General features: G+C 36.8%; 3 protein-coding genes across 3 annotated transcripts; 1 reads left to right on the forward strand and 2 right to left on the reverse strand.

Annotated features, from left to right (window-relative positions):
* Positions 1-1,976: 1,976 nt before the first annotated feature.
* On the reverse strand, positions 1,977-4,001 carry LOC116203035. The gene is made up of 3 exons (XM_031534695.1): positions 3,704-4,001; positions 3,528-3,617; positions 1,977-2,349 (listed from the first exon to the last, which is right to left on the reverse strand). The coding sequence occupies exons 1-3, from the start codon at positions 3,962-3,964 to the stop codon at positions 2,272-2,274; spliced, it is 429 nt and encodes a 142-aa protein (XP_031390555.1). The 5' UTR covers positions 3,965-4,001; the 3' UTR covers positions 1,977-2,271.
* A 4,301-nt stretch (positions 4,002-8,302) lies between these two features.
* Positions 8,303-9,395, forward strand: LOC116203034 (ethylene-responsive transcription factor ERF014-like). The gene has a single exon (XM_031534694.1). The coding sequence runs from the start codon at positions 8,395-8,397 to the stop codon at positions 9,139-9,141; it is 747 nt and encodes a 248-aa protein (XP_031390554.1). The 5' UTR covers positions 8,303-8,394; the 3' UTR covers positions 9,142-9,395.
* Positions 9,396-14,013: 4,618 nt separating this feature from the next.
* Positions 14,014-16,549, reverse strand: LOC116203020 (radial spoke head 10 homolog B). The gene is made up of 3 exons (XM_031534670.1): positions 15,400-16,549; positions 14,678-14,906; positions 14,014-14,406 (listed from the first exon to the last, which is right to left on the reverse strand). Exons 1-3 carry the CDS (start codon positions 16,275-16,277, stop codon positions 14,242-14,244), a joined length of 1,272 nt encoding a protein of 423 aa, XP_031390530.1. The 5' UTR covers positions 16,278-16,549; the 3' UTR covers positions 14,014-14,241.
* Positions 16,550-17,591: the final 1,042 nt, after the last annotated feature.

Below are 17,591 nucleotides of genomic sequence, written 5' to 3' on the forward strand. Positions count from 1 at the left end.
GTGTGTGTGTATATATATGGGATTTGCTAGCTAGTTGTTGAACTTTGCTTTCCCGACCAAATGATTGAACCCTTACAGTTCCTTCTGACTCACCGGGTAGAGCTTGATTATTTATTAAACTACATATGTTATATAATATGAACTGAAAAATAAACAAATGAATGAATGAATAGGCCAATATATGTGTGTGTATATGCCTTAATGCGAGGGTTGGTTTACAATGTATAAGATAGAAAATGTATGTATGGTACATGCAAGTAAACTATTCTTATTTTTCTTTTAGTAAATTCAAGTAATTTACTTGCTTTTACATATTTTGCTTAGTTATAGGTAAATTACTTGAAATTTTTTAAGGATATATCTATATATACCAAACATGTATCTCAAGTGTATTTATCAGAAGAATGGGTCTCGGTATAGTGATACAAGACGCTGACATAGAATCAAGATATTATGTATTCGATTCTCACCAGTTAAAATTCTTTCTCTTTATTTAGTTTTATTTCTTATTCCTAAATTGATGAGCCTCCCTTATAAACGAAAAAAAAAGTATATTTATAATTTTTTTTCCTTATTTGGCCAATATATGGGCGAAAAGTATTTGTATTACTTCCATATATATGCAGGTCTGCCACTTATTTCATTGTACATGCGATGAAATGCTATGCAAAAGATCAAAGTATGGATTCCGACTAATCCAATTCGAGTTGAATCGATTTATTAAGGGAATAAAACTCTTCCAATCATGAATTTTCTTCATTCACAATACTCGAATCCGAAACTGAAAGCTTACTTAAGGGAATAAATATCTAACTGTTTGAACCAATATGGCCATGGATATTTTACATTTCTTCCAAGGAATGCACTTAATAATTTCTTTAAATATTTCCATGAAATATGATTTATGTTAAGATTGCACTGAACTGTTCCAACGTTTTCGTCCTTTTCTACAGTCACCGTATCTCCTCTTCTTTTCTTTTCATTTCTTTTGAGGTGGTATACATATCTACACACATATATATATATATAGGTTCTTGATTTGTTGGAATTCAGATTATAATTGGCACTTGCTTGTTCAATAATAGCCTGGTCCCAAAAGATCATAACAATATATATATAATATAAAGTTGAGTACATCGAAATAAATAGAGGTAGAATATTAATTACTTATTAATTCATATGTTAATTGCTATATAAAAATTAATAAATTATATAAAAAAATTATTATTGTGATTAAAAATATTATATAATAAAAAAAAATTAAAAGAAGTATTAAAAAAGATTTCTATTTCAGTAGTAAAATATTCATAAATTTTTAGAAGCATATAGCTAATCTTATTAAAACTTAATTAAATATTTTTTTATCAAATAAAATTAAATATTTAGAAATTTTTAAAATTTTGAATTATTTATATAGAAATTAGATTGATAATAGACACGATGTATATGAATTTATGATATAAATTCTTTGCTTATGAGTTGAATATATATTCAAAATAATACGTCTAAAATTTACCGTATTAAATTTTGTAATGGGAAAATAAACTTTTCACTGATTAATATAAATTATAAATTCATATCAATTAATATTTTCATATTTAATAACTTATTATAAACAAAATTATAAAATCCCTACAATATACAGGTTCAATAACCTACCGTTGCGTAGTTGATCAGTTTCGTGTACGTGGCATCCTTTTGGACTTTCTAGTCAATCAGCTTTACAAAAGCTTAGCTATAATAAATGGAAAAAACAGCACAAAAGGCTGCTTGGACAATGGTAACAAGCCAATATTAGCACTCATACATAAAGATGTTGTGGTTCAGCACGTCTTTTACTTTCTCGGAGAGGCTTGCGTTTGCTGGAGAAAAGCCAGAAGATATTTCGTTTCTTTTTGTATTAATCCATCTCTTGGAAAACAAAATCAAGAGATTATGTTCGGAGGCTTGTATTCATTTTACTTCAGAATGATTCAGACTACGCGATCATCGTATCTATTCTTGGCTACTGATAAAGCCCAAGGCTTCGATTCCAGGCCGCAAGGAGAACCCAAATCCATAATAGAATAAGTTTTTGTCCACTGATAAAGCCCAAGGCTTCGATTGCAGGCCTCAAGGCTTGTATCTATTCTGTGCTCTTGTTTGGACATATAACTAATGACATCCCCTCGCAAGATCCATCTGACAGAAGAAGGTTTTTGGAACCAGAAAATGCTTCTGATGATCCTTTTCGGACTTTAAAATTAGAGACCCAACAACTTCCTAGTATTCTTACTGTCTAAGCGCGGACGCAATCTTTTTGTGGATGAGCTCCACTCCGAGTCGGGGAGATAATCTCGGCAAAGTTTCCTGGACAAAACAGAAGGTAAATGCAGTTGAGGGTGAGATCAAACAGAAGATAAGCACATAATAGGATATAGCATCAAAAATTTAACACTTGAAAAATTGAAAAGAACAGATGTTTAATTTGTCGGCTATAACTTGTATTCGAGCACATATAGATCTTACAAAAGCATGCTTCCATAGGCAAAAAGGAGAAGTTGGGCAACAATTTTACAAACAGAATGTCGAATAGCATGCCACGATATGTTCTACAACCCAACATGACTGCAGTGTGAAGTGCAATTTACCGAGTTTTCCTCCATGTTCCTTGTCTGCCTTTCCTTTGATCTCAAGGATTAGGCAGGACCAAAGAATTCACACTCAAATTCAACTAATATGGCGAACAAGGATAGAGCTCTCTATCCATGTCAGTAGTCTAAAAAAGGAACCAAAAACTGTGCTCGAAAAGAACCTCCTTTCCTAACCAGGGGATGCTTTTAAGTGTCTTTACTCTTTGATACTGACTGTGCCCTAATCTAGACTGTTACTCTCCAAAATCCAACAATGATATGACTGCAGTTAACATCTATCTTGGAATAATTCATTGTGATGAGTGAACCGAAATGGTAACAGGATTATGGACCAAACTCAAGTACGAAGTGAAACAAGAATAGCAATGAGAAGGGCATCATAATTTGTGAATGAAGCTGTTGTAGAGAGAGGAACAACAAGAAGGACAACCAATTCAAAAAAAAAAAAAAAGACTGCTCAAATTGAGGGTCTTCCACAGTTCCATCTATCCCCAAATACCATTATTATTCTACTCATATGCCTTAAACAGCAATCACTGAACATGAAGATTTCACCAAAACCAAAGGAGGCGAGTAAAACTCTAAAATATACTCTTCTCACACTTCACCAACAAAACTTTACCAGAATTCCAATTTTCTCATCGCCGCAGTGTCTTCAAATGTTCAACCTTTTCCACCTTTTACCCGACAATTTTCAGCTCAAGTTCCTCACTTTGAATTGCTAATCTGTTCTCCATTTATCATGATTATATGTCGTTGGAGCTAAAATATTGACAACAGAAGCTGCCTAAATCGACCAAACCAACAGTACAGCGGACATGAATACAACACAAAAATGCCTCAGAACCCATAGTCTGAACCAGCTATCAACTAAAACAGAACAGTCCCTCTTACCTCGGTACCGTCGGAGAGAACCCTGGCCAACACCGGAATCTCGTACTGGTACGCTTTCTCCCACTCTGGGTTGGTTGTTATGTCCCTTATCTGCAACCCAAAAAAAAAATCAATGTCGGAATCTTGATTCAATCGTCGAAATAAAGGTAGAAACCAAGTGGGGCGTAGAAGGTCACCTGCAATTCGACGTCACTGAGGGAATCGGGGCCGGAGAGCAAGAACGCAGCTTGGAGCTTCTCTTTCAGGCCGTCGCAGAGGCAGCAACCCGGTTTAGAGTAGAGAACCAATCTTCTGGTCATTGAAGAAGGGGAAGTAGAAGAAGAGTAAGAGGCGGAGATTGGAGACCTGAGGGGCCATTTCGGCCGAGCATGCCGGGCCAGGAGCCGCAGAGAGCCAGAAGATGGCCTCGTCGCTGTGACAACCGCTGCTAAGGCCATCTCTCCACCGTCCCCCCAAAATGGATTCTGCACTGGCGGATAACTTATTCTCAGGTCTAAAATGCAAAATGTTAAAAAGTTAGGGGATTAATTTGAAAAACGTAAATTTCATTTCGCGCCTAATGTTTGTACACTTTGACAGTTGGACCATATCCAACCCTCGGTTCATTATAATGTGCAAAAACTGCATCACTAATAAGACTCGACCTCAAAATCTCAACACGACGAGGGAACCGATTATCTTATGAGCTAACCTACTAGCATGCCGATAAAATATTTTTTAAAGCAATTGATTCCTAATGTGTAAACACTCGGTTTTTTTATTTTTGATTTTCAAGTAATTGGCTAGCTCATTGAGTTGTGTTTGGTACAATAAAGAAGATATACATGAAATTTCCTTCGAACTTCTAACGGACAATGTCCTTGGTTTCACTTTTAATTATGACGACATTTAATTAACTATAAAACAATTGAAAGGAATGTGACCTCAACATGTGCTATCCGACATTGAATAATTGTATTTGATTTGCTTAACAATTCAAATTCTTACGCCGGTCATCGCCCGATACACATGTATATGCATAATAATGAGGTGATAGTTCAGTTGATAATGCACTGAAATTTCAAATTTCAAATCCATGGTTCAACTCGGAAGCAAATAAGAAGGGAAATGTCTCTTTAATTGTTATCAAATCCAACTGTGATAGTAATAATCTGACTAAATGCTTGCGAATGGATAGTATTCCATCAGATATTATGGTCGTAGTAGCGAGTTCAAATTATTGGAACATGGTGTAGTTATGACTCAAATTGAATATTTTTGTAATATGATCGCAGTGACGAATTCAAACTCTTAGATAGAGTCCTTTTACTCATTTTAAAAAAAAAAAACACACATATATACATAGGTTTCATATATGTACTTATAATGTAGAGTGAAGACAATGTTGATATGTCCCACGTCATTGTAGCTATAGCTCTCCATATGAAGAAGCAGATGCACCTCTTCACGAGAGAATATTAAATTATCATATTTCATAGTGTTAGGATCAACGAATAATCTCTCCCATTCAGACAATAAAGTTAAGAACTTACAAAAATATTTTGAACTCAATTATAGGAGATATATATGGCCTATTATAAGAATAGAAATAGTAAAATTAAATAAATATATATATATATGTCTTGAATGATTTAAGACAACCTCTCGATGTACATATGCATAGTAGAGTCGGTCTAAATGAACCATGCGAAACGCGAAGAGTAGAGAAAATGCCAGTTAATGTACGCGTGCCAATTAAGCGGTTCATATAAACGTGTATAATATAATAGGTGTGAATATAACAAAAGAGCAATCTAAAAATGAGCTGGCCCTAATTTGCAAAATGTTCACAAAATACTAATTAAAGTAAGTTCCATTCCATTTTTTGATCCGAGCTAGCCGTACAAAGTCTGCAGAATCAGATAATTCTCCTTTTTTTTTTGGCTGGAAAAAGTCTTGTCCCCGAAATTCCTCAGTGAGAATGATGAGGAAGAGATTTTGGGGCAAAGTCAAGACTACAGGGCGGAGGCAAAGCAACTTGAACATGATGATTACTTAATAACATGCATAAAAAGCAGTTGAGCCGCGGGTCCAAATAATTTAGCTTGCATTTGGTTTTTGAGTTCGATAACTGATCAAACTCAATTTAATTTTTTATAATAATCGTTAGTATTAATAAATATATTGATATATAAAAAAATATATATATATATATATATAAATATGAAAATAAATAAAAAAAAATTATTTTAAAAACGATTAAGAGAAAATATTAGTGAAAAATATTATTAAATAGAAATTTAAAAATGATTAAAAATGAATAAAAAAATATTATTAAATAGAAGAAAAATATAAAAGAATAATTATTATATTACTGAATTTGGAGAAAAAAAAGAGTTAAATTTAATAGAATTGAATTATTATAGGAAAAAAACTAAGTCAACAAGACCGATCGATCGATAATTATTTTTTTAGCAAAGCCAAAGATATTTGAGCACGTAAATTGGTAATGCAAAAGTTCTACCGCCTTGTTGGATAATTATTATACATAAAAAATAATTAATTGTGTCATATAGCCTAATGTTTGATGAAATTTTTAATTTTAATTCAAACTTGATTTTTTATCTGAAATATCTCAACGTTGACGTTACAAAATTAACGTGTCACGTGTGCAATTCCGTCAGTTTTGGACGGAAAGTTAGGGTTGGGCTAGATATGAAACCAACGCGTTAACGTTGGGATATCTCAGGTAAAAAATCAAGTTTGAATTAGAATTAAGAATTTCTTCAAACGTTAGGTTATATGGCACAATTATCCCTAAAAAAAATGTAATCTAGATTATTCACTTCGATTCGTCGAAAGCTCATGTAATTGATGTGATTGTTTATGTAGAAGTTGATAAATATATTCGTCACGTGCATGCATATAATTTCTTGAATGAAATTATTATTAAAAGGAAGAACGGACTAGGATGCAATATTGCAGAACGAGAGACGCGGTTTCGGAAAGAAACCACGAGACAGAGCAGAGACAGTTGGCGAGATACGTTTGTTTGAGTCACTGAGCGCGAAAGGGGATGGCTTTGGCTACTGTCACATTGCGCGTATTAATAAAGCATTGATTGATGATTGATTGAGCTATGTGTACGCGCGTATTTAATACTTCAGTTCAAATATTTGATATTTCAATTCAAAATGCTTAGTATTTTTAATAATTGTAATTAATACAAGCATTTCTTACTTTTACTGTTAAATTAAGTGTTTAGTATCACGGTTAAAGTGTTTTTTATTTTATATAATTCATCAAAAATAGTAAAAGTATTAAACACTTTAACTAAAATATTAAATATTTAAGTTAAAATACTAAAAGTATCACGCTTAGAATATCCCGTAGAAATAACGTGTATATATATATATATGTATACATTTATATTGAGGGAGCCGTACCATATCAGAGCGGTTCTTTGATTTTTTTTTAAGTGCAAATCGCGGAAGCTTGCCTGCGGTGGGAAGTATCCAATGTTTCCTCAGTGTTACATTTCTCTTAATGGGAAAAGAGAGGATTAAAAAATTATTAATTTTTAAAATTTTTCAATATGAATTCTAATATCCGAAACCCAATGGACTTTCTAACTAATCTAGTTGAGTCGGATCGACTCACTAAGGGATAAAGCTTTGACAACATATATTTTCTTTATTGATAAGAAACGAACTCGAAACCTTACTTAAGGAAAAAAAAAAAGTCGAACCACTTAAATCAATCTATTTTGGCAAAACAATTATTAATTTGATTATAAAGGGAATTACCAAAAACAATCTAAATAGATAAAGAAGAGTTAAATCTTTATCATTGCATCGTAATCATTTTTGGTTATAAAAGATATTCCAAATGAATTTTAAAAGGGATAAACATGAGAGCAAAAATAAAAGGACCAAAGTATGTGAGCTGGTGCCAAGCAGAGAGACTGATCATCTCCAAGCTGATATTAATGCGGATTTGAATTTTATACTCTGGAAGCTGGTCCAACTAGCTTTCCAACCCAATGGGCTCTCCCTCCCAGTAATAAGGTCAATTAACTATTTAGGGATACTCTTGAATATGTAAATAATTATCTACTGTGACATATTCAAGGGTACACTGATTTTGCTAAAAAAATTTACATGTTTATATTCATAAGAGATACTAGTTCCATCGAACGTGGTCTATTCAGAATAATAAACATATGTAACCATTTGATGGGTCCTTCAATGCGTATATAATGTTTCTAGCTGAGGGACATTTGATTTCATAACGAAGCTTGTAACTTGGGAGTAATGAATTAATGGACGTTTCAGTAATCGTCCAATTACAACATGAATTAATTGTCGGCAAATTCTAAACTCCAAACTTGATATTATATATATAAAAAAAGAATATACCATGTTTTTTTTTTTGGGGTATACAGTGTTCTCTCTTTTTTTTTTGGCATGCCATGTTCTTTATTTCCCTTATATATTAGTCTTTTCTTTTTTCAGGTGGAAGGGAGAAAGAACTATCTTCTGTTCACACTACACATATTGCCTCGAGAAGTTACATCGACAAGGTGAGGTTGTGATCATTTTCCACAAAATAAGTAAATAAAAAAATTATGTATATATAAAACATATGTAAGCTAGGAAAACATCTGTCCACCATTTAAATATTGCCAGTTAATTTTCACTAAAGTGAGGAATCTACCCGGAACTTTGAATTCCCTTCTGACCAATAAAATAAAAAAGTTCCTTCTACAAATAGTATATATACAGATATAGGTATATATATGTGTGTGTCTCAAATATACATCCAATAGGCATCGCAAGCATTCCTTGCTAGCCACTTTGGAGTTCATATCAAGCTTCTCTTTGAAGGAATGGTGAGGGTTGAGCAGCACAAGATACAAAGTCCATCCGCCGAGCCATTCAGCAGATCAAAAGACAAGGGACTCGGAAAAGCGGCCGCATCACCGTCCATTGATAAGAAGAATATGAAGATGAAGAAGTATAAAGGAGTTCGAATGAGAAGCTGGGGATCCTGGGTTTCGGAGATCCGAGCCCCTAACCAGAAAGCCCGGATCTGGCTTGGCTCTTACTCCACCCCCGAGTCCGCTGCCAGGGCCTACGATGCTGCCCTACTCTGCCTGAAGGGCGGCTCTGCAGCCGGTCTCAACTTCCCTGTCGATAATGTTCATCATTATCCTTGTGAAACCCTAATGTCTCCCAAGTCCATCCAGAGAGTGGCTGCTGCTGCGGCCAATGGAATTTACGGTAATGCCGCTGCATCCACGGAATCGCCTGTCTCATCGCCGTCGATCTCAACGGCCTCCTGCTCCTCCTCCTCCTCTTCTTCTCCTTCTTCGCCTGCCAACCAACAAGATGATCATGAAACATTGCCTACTACTGATCTGCCTCCGTCCTCTGCAACAATGAGTTGCGACATTGATGATTGTTTGATGCAGTCGCTAGTTACATGGACCGATTTCAACTACACGCTGCCATGGCCAGAGTTGTATTTTGAAGATGAAAGCTTCATCAGCGGTGCAGCCCTCGATCCTACCGTGCTTCTTGACGATTCTCCCTATGAAGATGGCAGCGATATACGATTATGGAGCTTCTCCTGAATTTATTTTTTATTCTTTTTTTAAAATTTTAATATCTTCAATTAGGATCTACATGTCATTCATTATTCATTCATTCATTAATTTGTTCACTCATCGTTAAATTTCTCTTCTTTTTTTTTATGTATTTTGATTTTTCGGCCAATTAAATGTTTATAGAAGTTACTGGCTTTGACCAAAGAAAGTTTTTGGTGGTAAATTTGCGCAAGAAAAATAAATAAAATAAAAATTGAACATTGGTTGGGTTTGGAATGAAAGGGATTTCTTATGTTATCTAATGTTCGGAATGGAGAAAATGATGATTGGCAGACTCCTGAGTGGACCGACCTAGTTAGCCACGATCATTTTAGACTTTCAAATACCATGATGCACATAAAAAGAAATCTAATATTAAGGAAAGGCTTGAATGTCTCAAACGTTGGCATAATGAAGGCAGTGCCCAACCTCCAAAACTGATAATGTGATCCTTGACCAATTAGGCTTTTAGCTCGATTGATTCAAATAACACAACTTGAAAGCTTGTGACTCACTCAAACTTAATTGGGTATCATTTTTCGGAATAACCAATATGCTAGTGCCTAGCTAGTAGTTAATTATAATTAATTTAATAGATAGTTGTCGTTATTAGTACGAGGAACTTGTAATCAATTGTTTATTGCTTGGTTATAATCCTTCCTTCCTTCGTTTGCATTTGTTCTCTAGTCTCTCTTTGAGTTATACGCTTTTAAGATCTCTTGATTTTTATTGATTGTAACGAGACGAGAGTTCCTCTTATAGAGCTTTCATTGATGTAGTAGGGGAAATAAAAAATAAAAAATAAGGGGCTTGTCATCAATTGTCATCCATAAAGGAGTCCAAAACCAAAGGGCAGAACAACGTTATACACTTGACTTGGGCCCCCAAAGCGGCCTTCCAACTAAATGTCCAATCGAAGATGACCCATCCACATTGGCCCAAAGTCGAAGGAAGGGCTGGCCTACCTTATTCCCATCCTCCCTAAATTCTAATGAGTACGTAATCACATTCCAAGAATTTCCATCGTGCACGGCCAGATAGGCCCATACACTAAATCGGCTACATTATACATAGTCTCTAGTTGCAAAATAAGTCCAACTAAATTGTCAAAAATTGTAAAAGATGGTGTAGCGCACTGGCACACGCTCTCGTTTGGTAATCAGAAGATTTTAAGTTCTCTTTCTTAGTTATTGAGATTTTCATTTCTTTGTATTAATTAGGTCCGTGGTTTCCGTTATAATCGTAAAAAAAAGTCAAAAATTGTTAAAAAAAGGTTAACTTGAATACTTTCCACTTCTCTTTGGAAGAGGACCTCATTCGCATCGCAATGAATCCAAGAGCGAAACGCCAGATCAATGTGTGATCGCGTGAATATTGATGATTGTGGGAAATCAACAATTTTCTTATCGTCCAGTATGTTTCACTAGGTAGTACATGTTGTACATGCTCCGCCTATTTTATGGGACCATTGTTTAATAATTATTTCTGGCTGCTTGCGTTGTTCATACCGAATATACTTTGCTTGAATTTTACTTATCGCCGGCTAATTTTACTTTGCATTGTCAAATTGTACTTAAATTTTTACCGACTCGACAACCTTGAACTTAAAAATGACAAAGAGCGAAAGTAAACTATGCGTATGTCATTCGAGAAAAGATGGATGTTTTTCGTTGTGGGTGGTCCTTTTCATAAGCTATTAATTATTGGAAAAAAAACCCACTGTGAAAGAAATGATGATAAAGAAGGGTGGCTAGTTAATCAACCCACCTAATTCACTTCATCTTTATTGACTTCTGTATGCAAATAGCAATAAAATCTTAGTTGAGAAGATGAGGTCGGTCGGTCCCTTTAGTCCCGCCAACTCTGAATCGAATCGAGTCGGATTCAACCTTTTTAATTAACTACACATGCCATAGACAATAAGAACAAATGGCGTTGAGTTTTGGGACATAGGCATCTCAATCTCGTCACGGATTTTACTTGAACCCTATTCATCCATTCCATCGCTATCTATCGGAGACTAATTCAATTCTTACATTTATCAGCCATTTAAAAAGTCCCAGCCACACTTTGAAAATCGAATATAGCGGCATTAAAGAATCGAAAAAACTTCAGTGAGCAAAGAGTCACATCATCGTTTCAAATCGGTAGGCTATTTCTACCGTTCGTGTGATGAACGGTAGAAATTTGCAAAATGACATTCAAATATATATATATATATATATATATATATTACGTTGACGAACATGTAAGTTATACATGGCACTGCCATAATGAAGAGGTGACCATTGTAGATGCAGAGGGATAATTTTAACAATTCGGTGATGAATACATGCATTTCAACCATCATACATCATTAACTTCCCGGTTGTTATACATACCAACAGCCGATCAGCCATACAGTCTAGACATGTTTTATTTATTTATTTAAAGAATTCAATATTTTTTATTACGTGGGAGGCCCATGTGACCATACAATAATGTCAAAATTTTAATATCTAAAAAATAAACATGGGCAATTCAGTTCTATCGCGAGAATCGAATTTACAACATCTATATTTAGAGGCAAAAGCGTGTGCTATATCCTCTTTCTCAAGAACTCAACATTGTTAATGATCATCATGCAAAGATTTTATCGAAGAAGATAATGTCCTCTTAAATCAAACTATTATTACATATTGTATTTATGGGGAAAGAACAGGAGAAAAGCTAAACTGATTTTTTTTTTATAAATTTTTATTAATTAAGCAGATCTAGTCAAAATTAATTTCTTCAAATATACATACATAAGGAGAAAGCTAAACGAACACGAGGAAGAAAATAGGGAATATGTTGGAGTTGGGAGCATGCATGTGATGAAAGCTGGAATTCATATGTTTTTTGTATTATATTAGTTACACGTTTATTTATTTCGTTAAACTAGCTTGAGAGTACTCTGAATTTGTTCAATTGATAAATATGTACAATTAGTTTCGCAAAACAAGTACAAACGTCCACGGAATTCGAGTATCTTTAACCTTATTTCAATCGATATAATAAAAATATCATTTTGGGTTCTCCCAATAACTAAAAAGTGCATCATGCCTAAAAATATAATATAGTTTTACTTCTCATTACTTATCGAGGGAAAAAAGAAGAAGAAGAAGCTCCTCGCTATTCTCATTGATTCAATAGAAAAGGGAGAAATCAGAATAGGGTTTACACAAATTATTAGTTTTATCGTAATTTTTTTCTAAAGATAGTTTTATAAAATAAATAGTGATTAACAATAGGAATGCATGCATGTGGAGCAGTTGGCTCATCCCATGTCAATTTGAACCTTCTGTGGTAATTCTAAGTAGCTAGCTGTGGTGAGTTTTTTTTTTTCGGTTACAAGAGAGGTTTATGAGTCTAGTACATTGAAATAAAATTTTTAAATATTTAATAAAGGGGTACAAATAATTTTATTGGATATCGAATCTAAAACCTTTTGATCAACGAGAAGTGTCCCACTGCTCTATACTCTCTCTTGATAACTGTGAAGAGCTTTAACAACCATACAAAAGATGGTATTTACGGATACAATGATTAGCCGTAACTATTTACATTCAGATCATCACATCTATCATTAGGTACATTTAAGAATTTGAGTGGTGTACTATATTGAGCGGATCATTGTAAAAAATTCAGATCAAAACTAAATTTTTGCAGATTTAATTAGTATGTCACATTGTCAACTAATACCTATCGGGTATATCTTATTGAAATTTTTTTTTTGGCTCGATCTTATTGAAAGAATTGATCACAGGGGCAATGGGGAGAATCCATACTCCATTGATCTGCATGGATTTGAGAATTAAGAGATTGAAGAAAAGCAGATTTATATGTTTGAAAATAGGATGGAAGAGAATCTCGATCCGGCATGCCCTAAAAGTTGTAGGTTTTTCTCTCTTTTTTTTTTAAAAAAATAAAACCAAAAAAAAAAGGCCACCCACCACCATGAGCACCACTACCCCTCATGTGCTCTCTTTCTTTGAATAATGCCAACAATCCCCAACAAAAACATTATCCTAGTTGAAGAACATCAGGAAAGCTTTTGCATTGCATGCACATGGCTCGTGGTTCATGGCCATGGCTCCCTCCCTTTAAAAAATAAAATAAAAAATCCTATAACATCAAATCAAATAAAAGTATATAAAACTAACTCATACTTTCTGCATTACTCCACGCCCTTACATTTATATATTTAAGAAAAGGGAGATCATGTCTGTGTCCAACATTTCGTATGCTTGCATGGGCGCACCGGTATCGTGCTTTATCTTTAGACATATCCGTAGGTGATATGGGATGATGTCCCGGGAAGGGATATATATTGGCTCCTTGACTTAGCTAGGATTGTGAATGAATTCGAGAACACGCCGTGAAGCAATAATCACGGGGTTAAAACACATTGTATCTTTCCATATGCTTTTACACGGAAAGTTACCACAACGATGATTATGCACAGATTCAGGGATAAAACCAGGATTGTGTGATGTAACCGGTACCGCTGCTAAGACAGAAAATGTAGATCTAGCTCACGGCCAAGATTCCATGGTCTTGCTCATATATGCGATTTGGTTTTGGATCTTGCCGAGTCCTCGACATAGTGGACATGATGCTGTGGGGATCTTCTTTTATCTGTTCATTGATTTATTGATTTTCTTAAATTAGAATTTCTTCAAATTTTATTTTATTGTGGTAATGTCTGTAAGAGACAAGTTGCCATCAAATCCATATGATATACCGCGGGTGGGGGGGGGGACACAATAATGGAACTAAGCTCTTTCTGGGTCAACCCCACAGGATGAAGAATAAGAAGAACAAGAAGACATCAGATCAGACTTCAAACTCAAGCAAACGCAACCCCTCTTCCAAGATTATCAGGTTCTTCATTGCCACACATGGTTGGGTTATTATGTACAAGTTACAGTCGTGTGATCAATGAAAGCGGCAAGTGGGAAGAAGGGGGACATCTTCGAGCGAGCATTTGCTCCTTTTTTTTTTTTTTGGGTGATGCCTTCCTAAATGCTTACAGTTAAGAGCAGAAAAACTAAAACTCCATCTGCCTCAAACATGCGAATCGCAAAATTTGCCTTCCATTTGGTTCTGAACAGCCTTCACGGCAGCCACTCGGGCGGCGGTGGCAGCCCTGTTTGCGCCGATGGCAGCCCTGTTCACCTGTTCGTCCAAGCGCCGGAGGTGGATCGCGTTCTCAGCAGCCTTCCTAGCAGCCTGCATGATTCGCCAAAACATGAAAAGTTGAACAGACTACGGGATAGACAGTTCTCCTGAAGCAAGTCAATCATAATCGCTAATTGTTTTCAGCCAAAAGAACCAACAACGATTCCCAGCAACTACCTAACTATATTAAACGAATCCCCCACAGAATATGAGACGGATATGGCCAAGTACAGGGGCTCCAAACATGGCATCGGAGTCTTTTCACCTAAGGCCTCTGATAATTGATAAACAAGGAGGTTTTGATATCAAGGAGGACAATCACCTGAACTGCTCTAAGGACCGAATCTGTCAACGGGGGCAAAGGGTTCTTGAGAGTTCCCGAGTCCCATTCCCCACACCTCGTCTCTCCGTTTCTGAAGGTGTACATTCCATATCCTTGCTTGCAGCCCTCGTGCCACGATCCCTCATAGCAGTGGCCATTGGCGAAGTGGTATACCCCGAAACCGTGGATCTTGTCCCCAAAGTACTCTCCTGCGTATCTGTCCCCGTTCCTGAAACAGAACCAGGCGCTATTACAGTTATGATTGACCAAGTCAAATTTATCGGTCTCTTCCCTCACATTTCAATTATATCTGACAATTCAATCGAATTGAATGAGCTCGACAATGTTCCACCTACAAACTGCCAAACAGCATTAACTTTGTTTCTGTTAACACTGTTTCTTCCTCAGTGTTATATCATACAGTTATCATTATTCAGCTATCTTCAGAATTTAAGATTAGACACAATCGTGGAGGAATTCGGATTCGCACAATTCACAAAACCATGAAATCGATTAAATTGAACTCCCTAGAAGATACAGTCAACAAAACAGAACAGTCTAGGTCGAGTTATATGTAATAAGGAATTCCGAGGATAACCCGAATTATCAGAGCAAGAAAAGGAACAAGCTTCCCAGCCCACTGGTCTATCAGATCAATATTACCAAAACCCGAAGATACCAAGCTCGGTCTTGACAACTATCAAGCAAGGAGAAAGCCTCACCGGAAATAGTAACACCCAAGGCCGTGCTTGCCCCCGCACTTGAACTCTCCGACGTAGCAGCTACCGTCCTTGCAGCTCTGGACTCCGACCCCGTGGCTCTGCCCGTTCCACCACTCGCCCGCATACGAGTCCCCCGTGTAGAACCTGTAAACCCCGAGCCCGTGTCTCAGCCCCTGCCTGTACTGTCCCCTGTACTTGCTCCCCCTCGCCCAGCTCTCGATCCCGTACCCGTTGTACTTCCCTTCGACCCAGTCCCCCTCATACCGCCCGCTCGCCAGATAGTAGCTGTAAACCCCGCTACCATTGCACCTCCCTCTGTAAAACTCTCCCTCGTAGTAGTCGCCATTGCTATAGAACTCCACCCCCTCGCGCGTGATCTTCGTCTCCGGCGCGGCCTCTGCAGCAGCTGCAGCAGAAGTGTCTACCTCCTCGCCAATAAACCACTGAATCGGCTTCCCGGAGTTCTGGTTCTTCGGGTGGACGAGCCGCCGCGCAGTGAGAAGGATGAAAGCCTTGTTTTTGGTTACAAAGAAGAGGGCAATGGCAATGAAGATAAGGGCCAGGAGGAGGTTCTCCGAGGTGGCCACCTCCTCCCTCCTCGAGTAGAGGGAGAAGAAGTAGAAAACCGGCGTGCCCACAGCCAGAACCGATCCGAACCGGCGGGAGCCGGTCCTGAAACGGAGAGAACCGGCCTTCCGGGGCTTGGACTTGAGCTTGGGATTGGCCTCGTCCGCCTGCAGTGGGGTGGTGAGCCCCGCCCCCTCCTCGGCCTCGGCGACAGAGGAGAGGCTGTGGATGGAGGATCGGATGGTGGGGGAGGAGCGGAGGAGGGAAGAGTTGGTTCTGGTGAGCTTTGACTGGGTCTTCTGGCCGTCCATCCCGGTTCGGGCTCTGCTGACTCAAGTCCCCGCCGCCGCTGATCTACTTCCCCCTGCCTGCTACTGGGCACGCTGCCGGTAACGCGATATCCTGATGAGAATGCCCGCCGGCGACATCCTCAGGCGGCGGCGCACGATAAGGAAGTAAGCTCCGCGCACGCTAGCACCACAATGAAACAGAACTCAACTCAACAGGAGAGAGACTTTCAGAGAGAGAGAGATTTTTTTCCGGTTTTATTTTTACTTTTGAAGAGAGAGAGAGAGAGAGATTGGTAATGCGGGAAGTTTCGTTAATATTTATGGGGGAAGGGACGGGGAGCGGTTTGTTTATAATCGCGAAATATATATTGAGCGAGTATTATTCATTTATTTGAATATGTAATACCCAATAAACATACTTGAAAGTAAAAATTTTGTCTTAAAATGGACTCGCAGATTCCCATTTATATACGTTTTAATTAATTCTTACGCATTCAAAGTCGATAAGTAATACTCATCGAATATTTTCTTCACTGGGTGGAAGAGGAGGGAGAGGAGTTCAACGTGAACCGTCGGATGAGAGGCTTCAAGTGGTTGGATCTTTTCATGGCGGGGATATGAACCGTTTGATTGGGTTAAGGTGGCGGTCTTGACGGGCAACATCGGTACCATACACACGGGAGAAGAAAAGTTCGCTGGATCTAGATTTTACCACTTATTCCACTTCCACCAGGCACCATTCTCCCTTTTTAATTATTATTATTATTTTCAAATTGCAGGACGATCTTCACGAGTTGTTCAAAGGTTGGAAACCAACTGAAAATACTTCGAGGTCATGGTCAAATCGACACCTCGATGAGAGAGTTTAAAGGATACGACCGCAACTTGGAGGAAAGTCCAAGGATTTGTGAGTCTCGTCCTCCTAATAAGAATTGATTTCAACTGCAATTCGATTCATTTCAGCTTAATTATATTCAATATAAATGAAATATGATGTTTAAAATATTGATGAATTTAATTAAAATAAATTTAGTAATAGTATTTGGAGTGCATTTTAAAGTAGAGTAATCTATTTACAAAAAGAATTTGAGATCTATCATTAACCTCATAATAACCAATTGAATTGAATTCTATTTATATTTAGATATTGTTGATTTTGACCCCTTTTTAAAAAAAATAAATGTGGCGTGATTTTAAATCCAACACAAAAGAATTATGTTAAAGAGAATTGATTTAAATTTGATTCATTTCAACTTAATTCCGTTCAATTCAATTGAATTTAATGAATTATATTATTTGGAATATTTGTAAATTCAATTGAAATAACTTTAATAA

This window comes from Punica granatum, chromosome 4 (genome assembly GCF_007655135.1).
Source record: "Punica granatum isolate Tunisia-2019 chromosome 4, ASM765513v2, whole genome shotgun sequence".
NCBI lineage: Eukaryota > Viridiplantae > Streptophyta > Magnoliopsida > Myrtales > Lythraceae > Punica > Punica granatum.

Bases quoted from the DNA above. Each gene is read 5' to 3' on its own strand.
- LOC116203034 (XM_031534694.1), top strand. From the start codon at position 8,395: ATGGTGAGGGTTGAGCAGCACAAGATACAAAGTCCATCCGCCGAGCCA.
- LOC116203020 (XM_031534670.1), bottom strand. From the start codon at position 16,277: ATGGACGGCCAGAAGACCCAGTCAAAGCTCACCAGAACCAACTCTTCC. The intron at 14,907-15,399 runs GTGAGGCTTTCT...GTTCTGTTTCAG, and splicing joins CTTGGGTGTTACTATTTCCG to GAACGGGGACAGATACGCAG. The intron at 14,407-14,677 runs GTGATTGTCCTC...CGAATCATGCAG, and splicing joins CGGTCCTTAGAGCAGTTCAG to GCTGCTAGGAAGGCTGCTGA.
- LOC116203035 (XM_031534695.1), bottom strand. From the start codon at position 3,964: ATGGCCTTAGCAGCGGTTGTCACAGCGACGAGGCCATCTTCTGGCTCT. The intron at 3,618-3,703 runs GTGACCTTCTAC...TTTGGGTTGCAG, and splicing joins TCAGTGACGTCGAATTGCAG to ATAAGGGACATAACAACCAA. The intron at 2,350-3,527 runs GTAAGAGGGACT...TGTTTTGTCCAG, and splicing joins TTCTCTCCGACGGTACCGAG to GAAACTTTGCCGAGATTATC.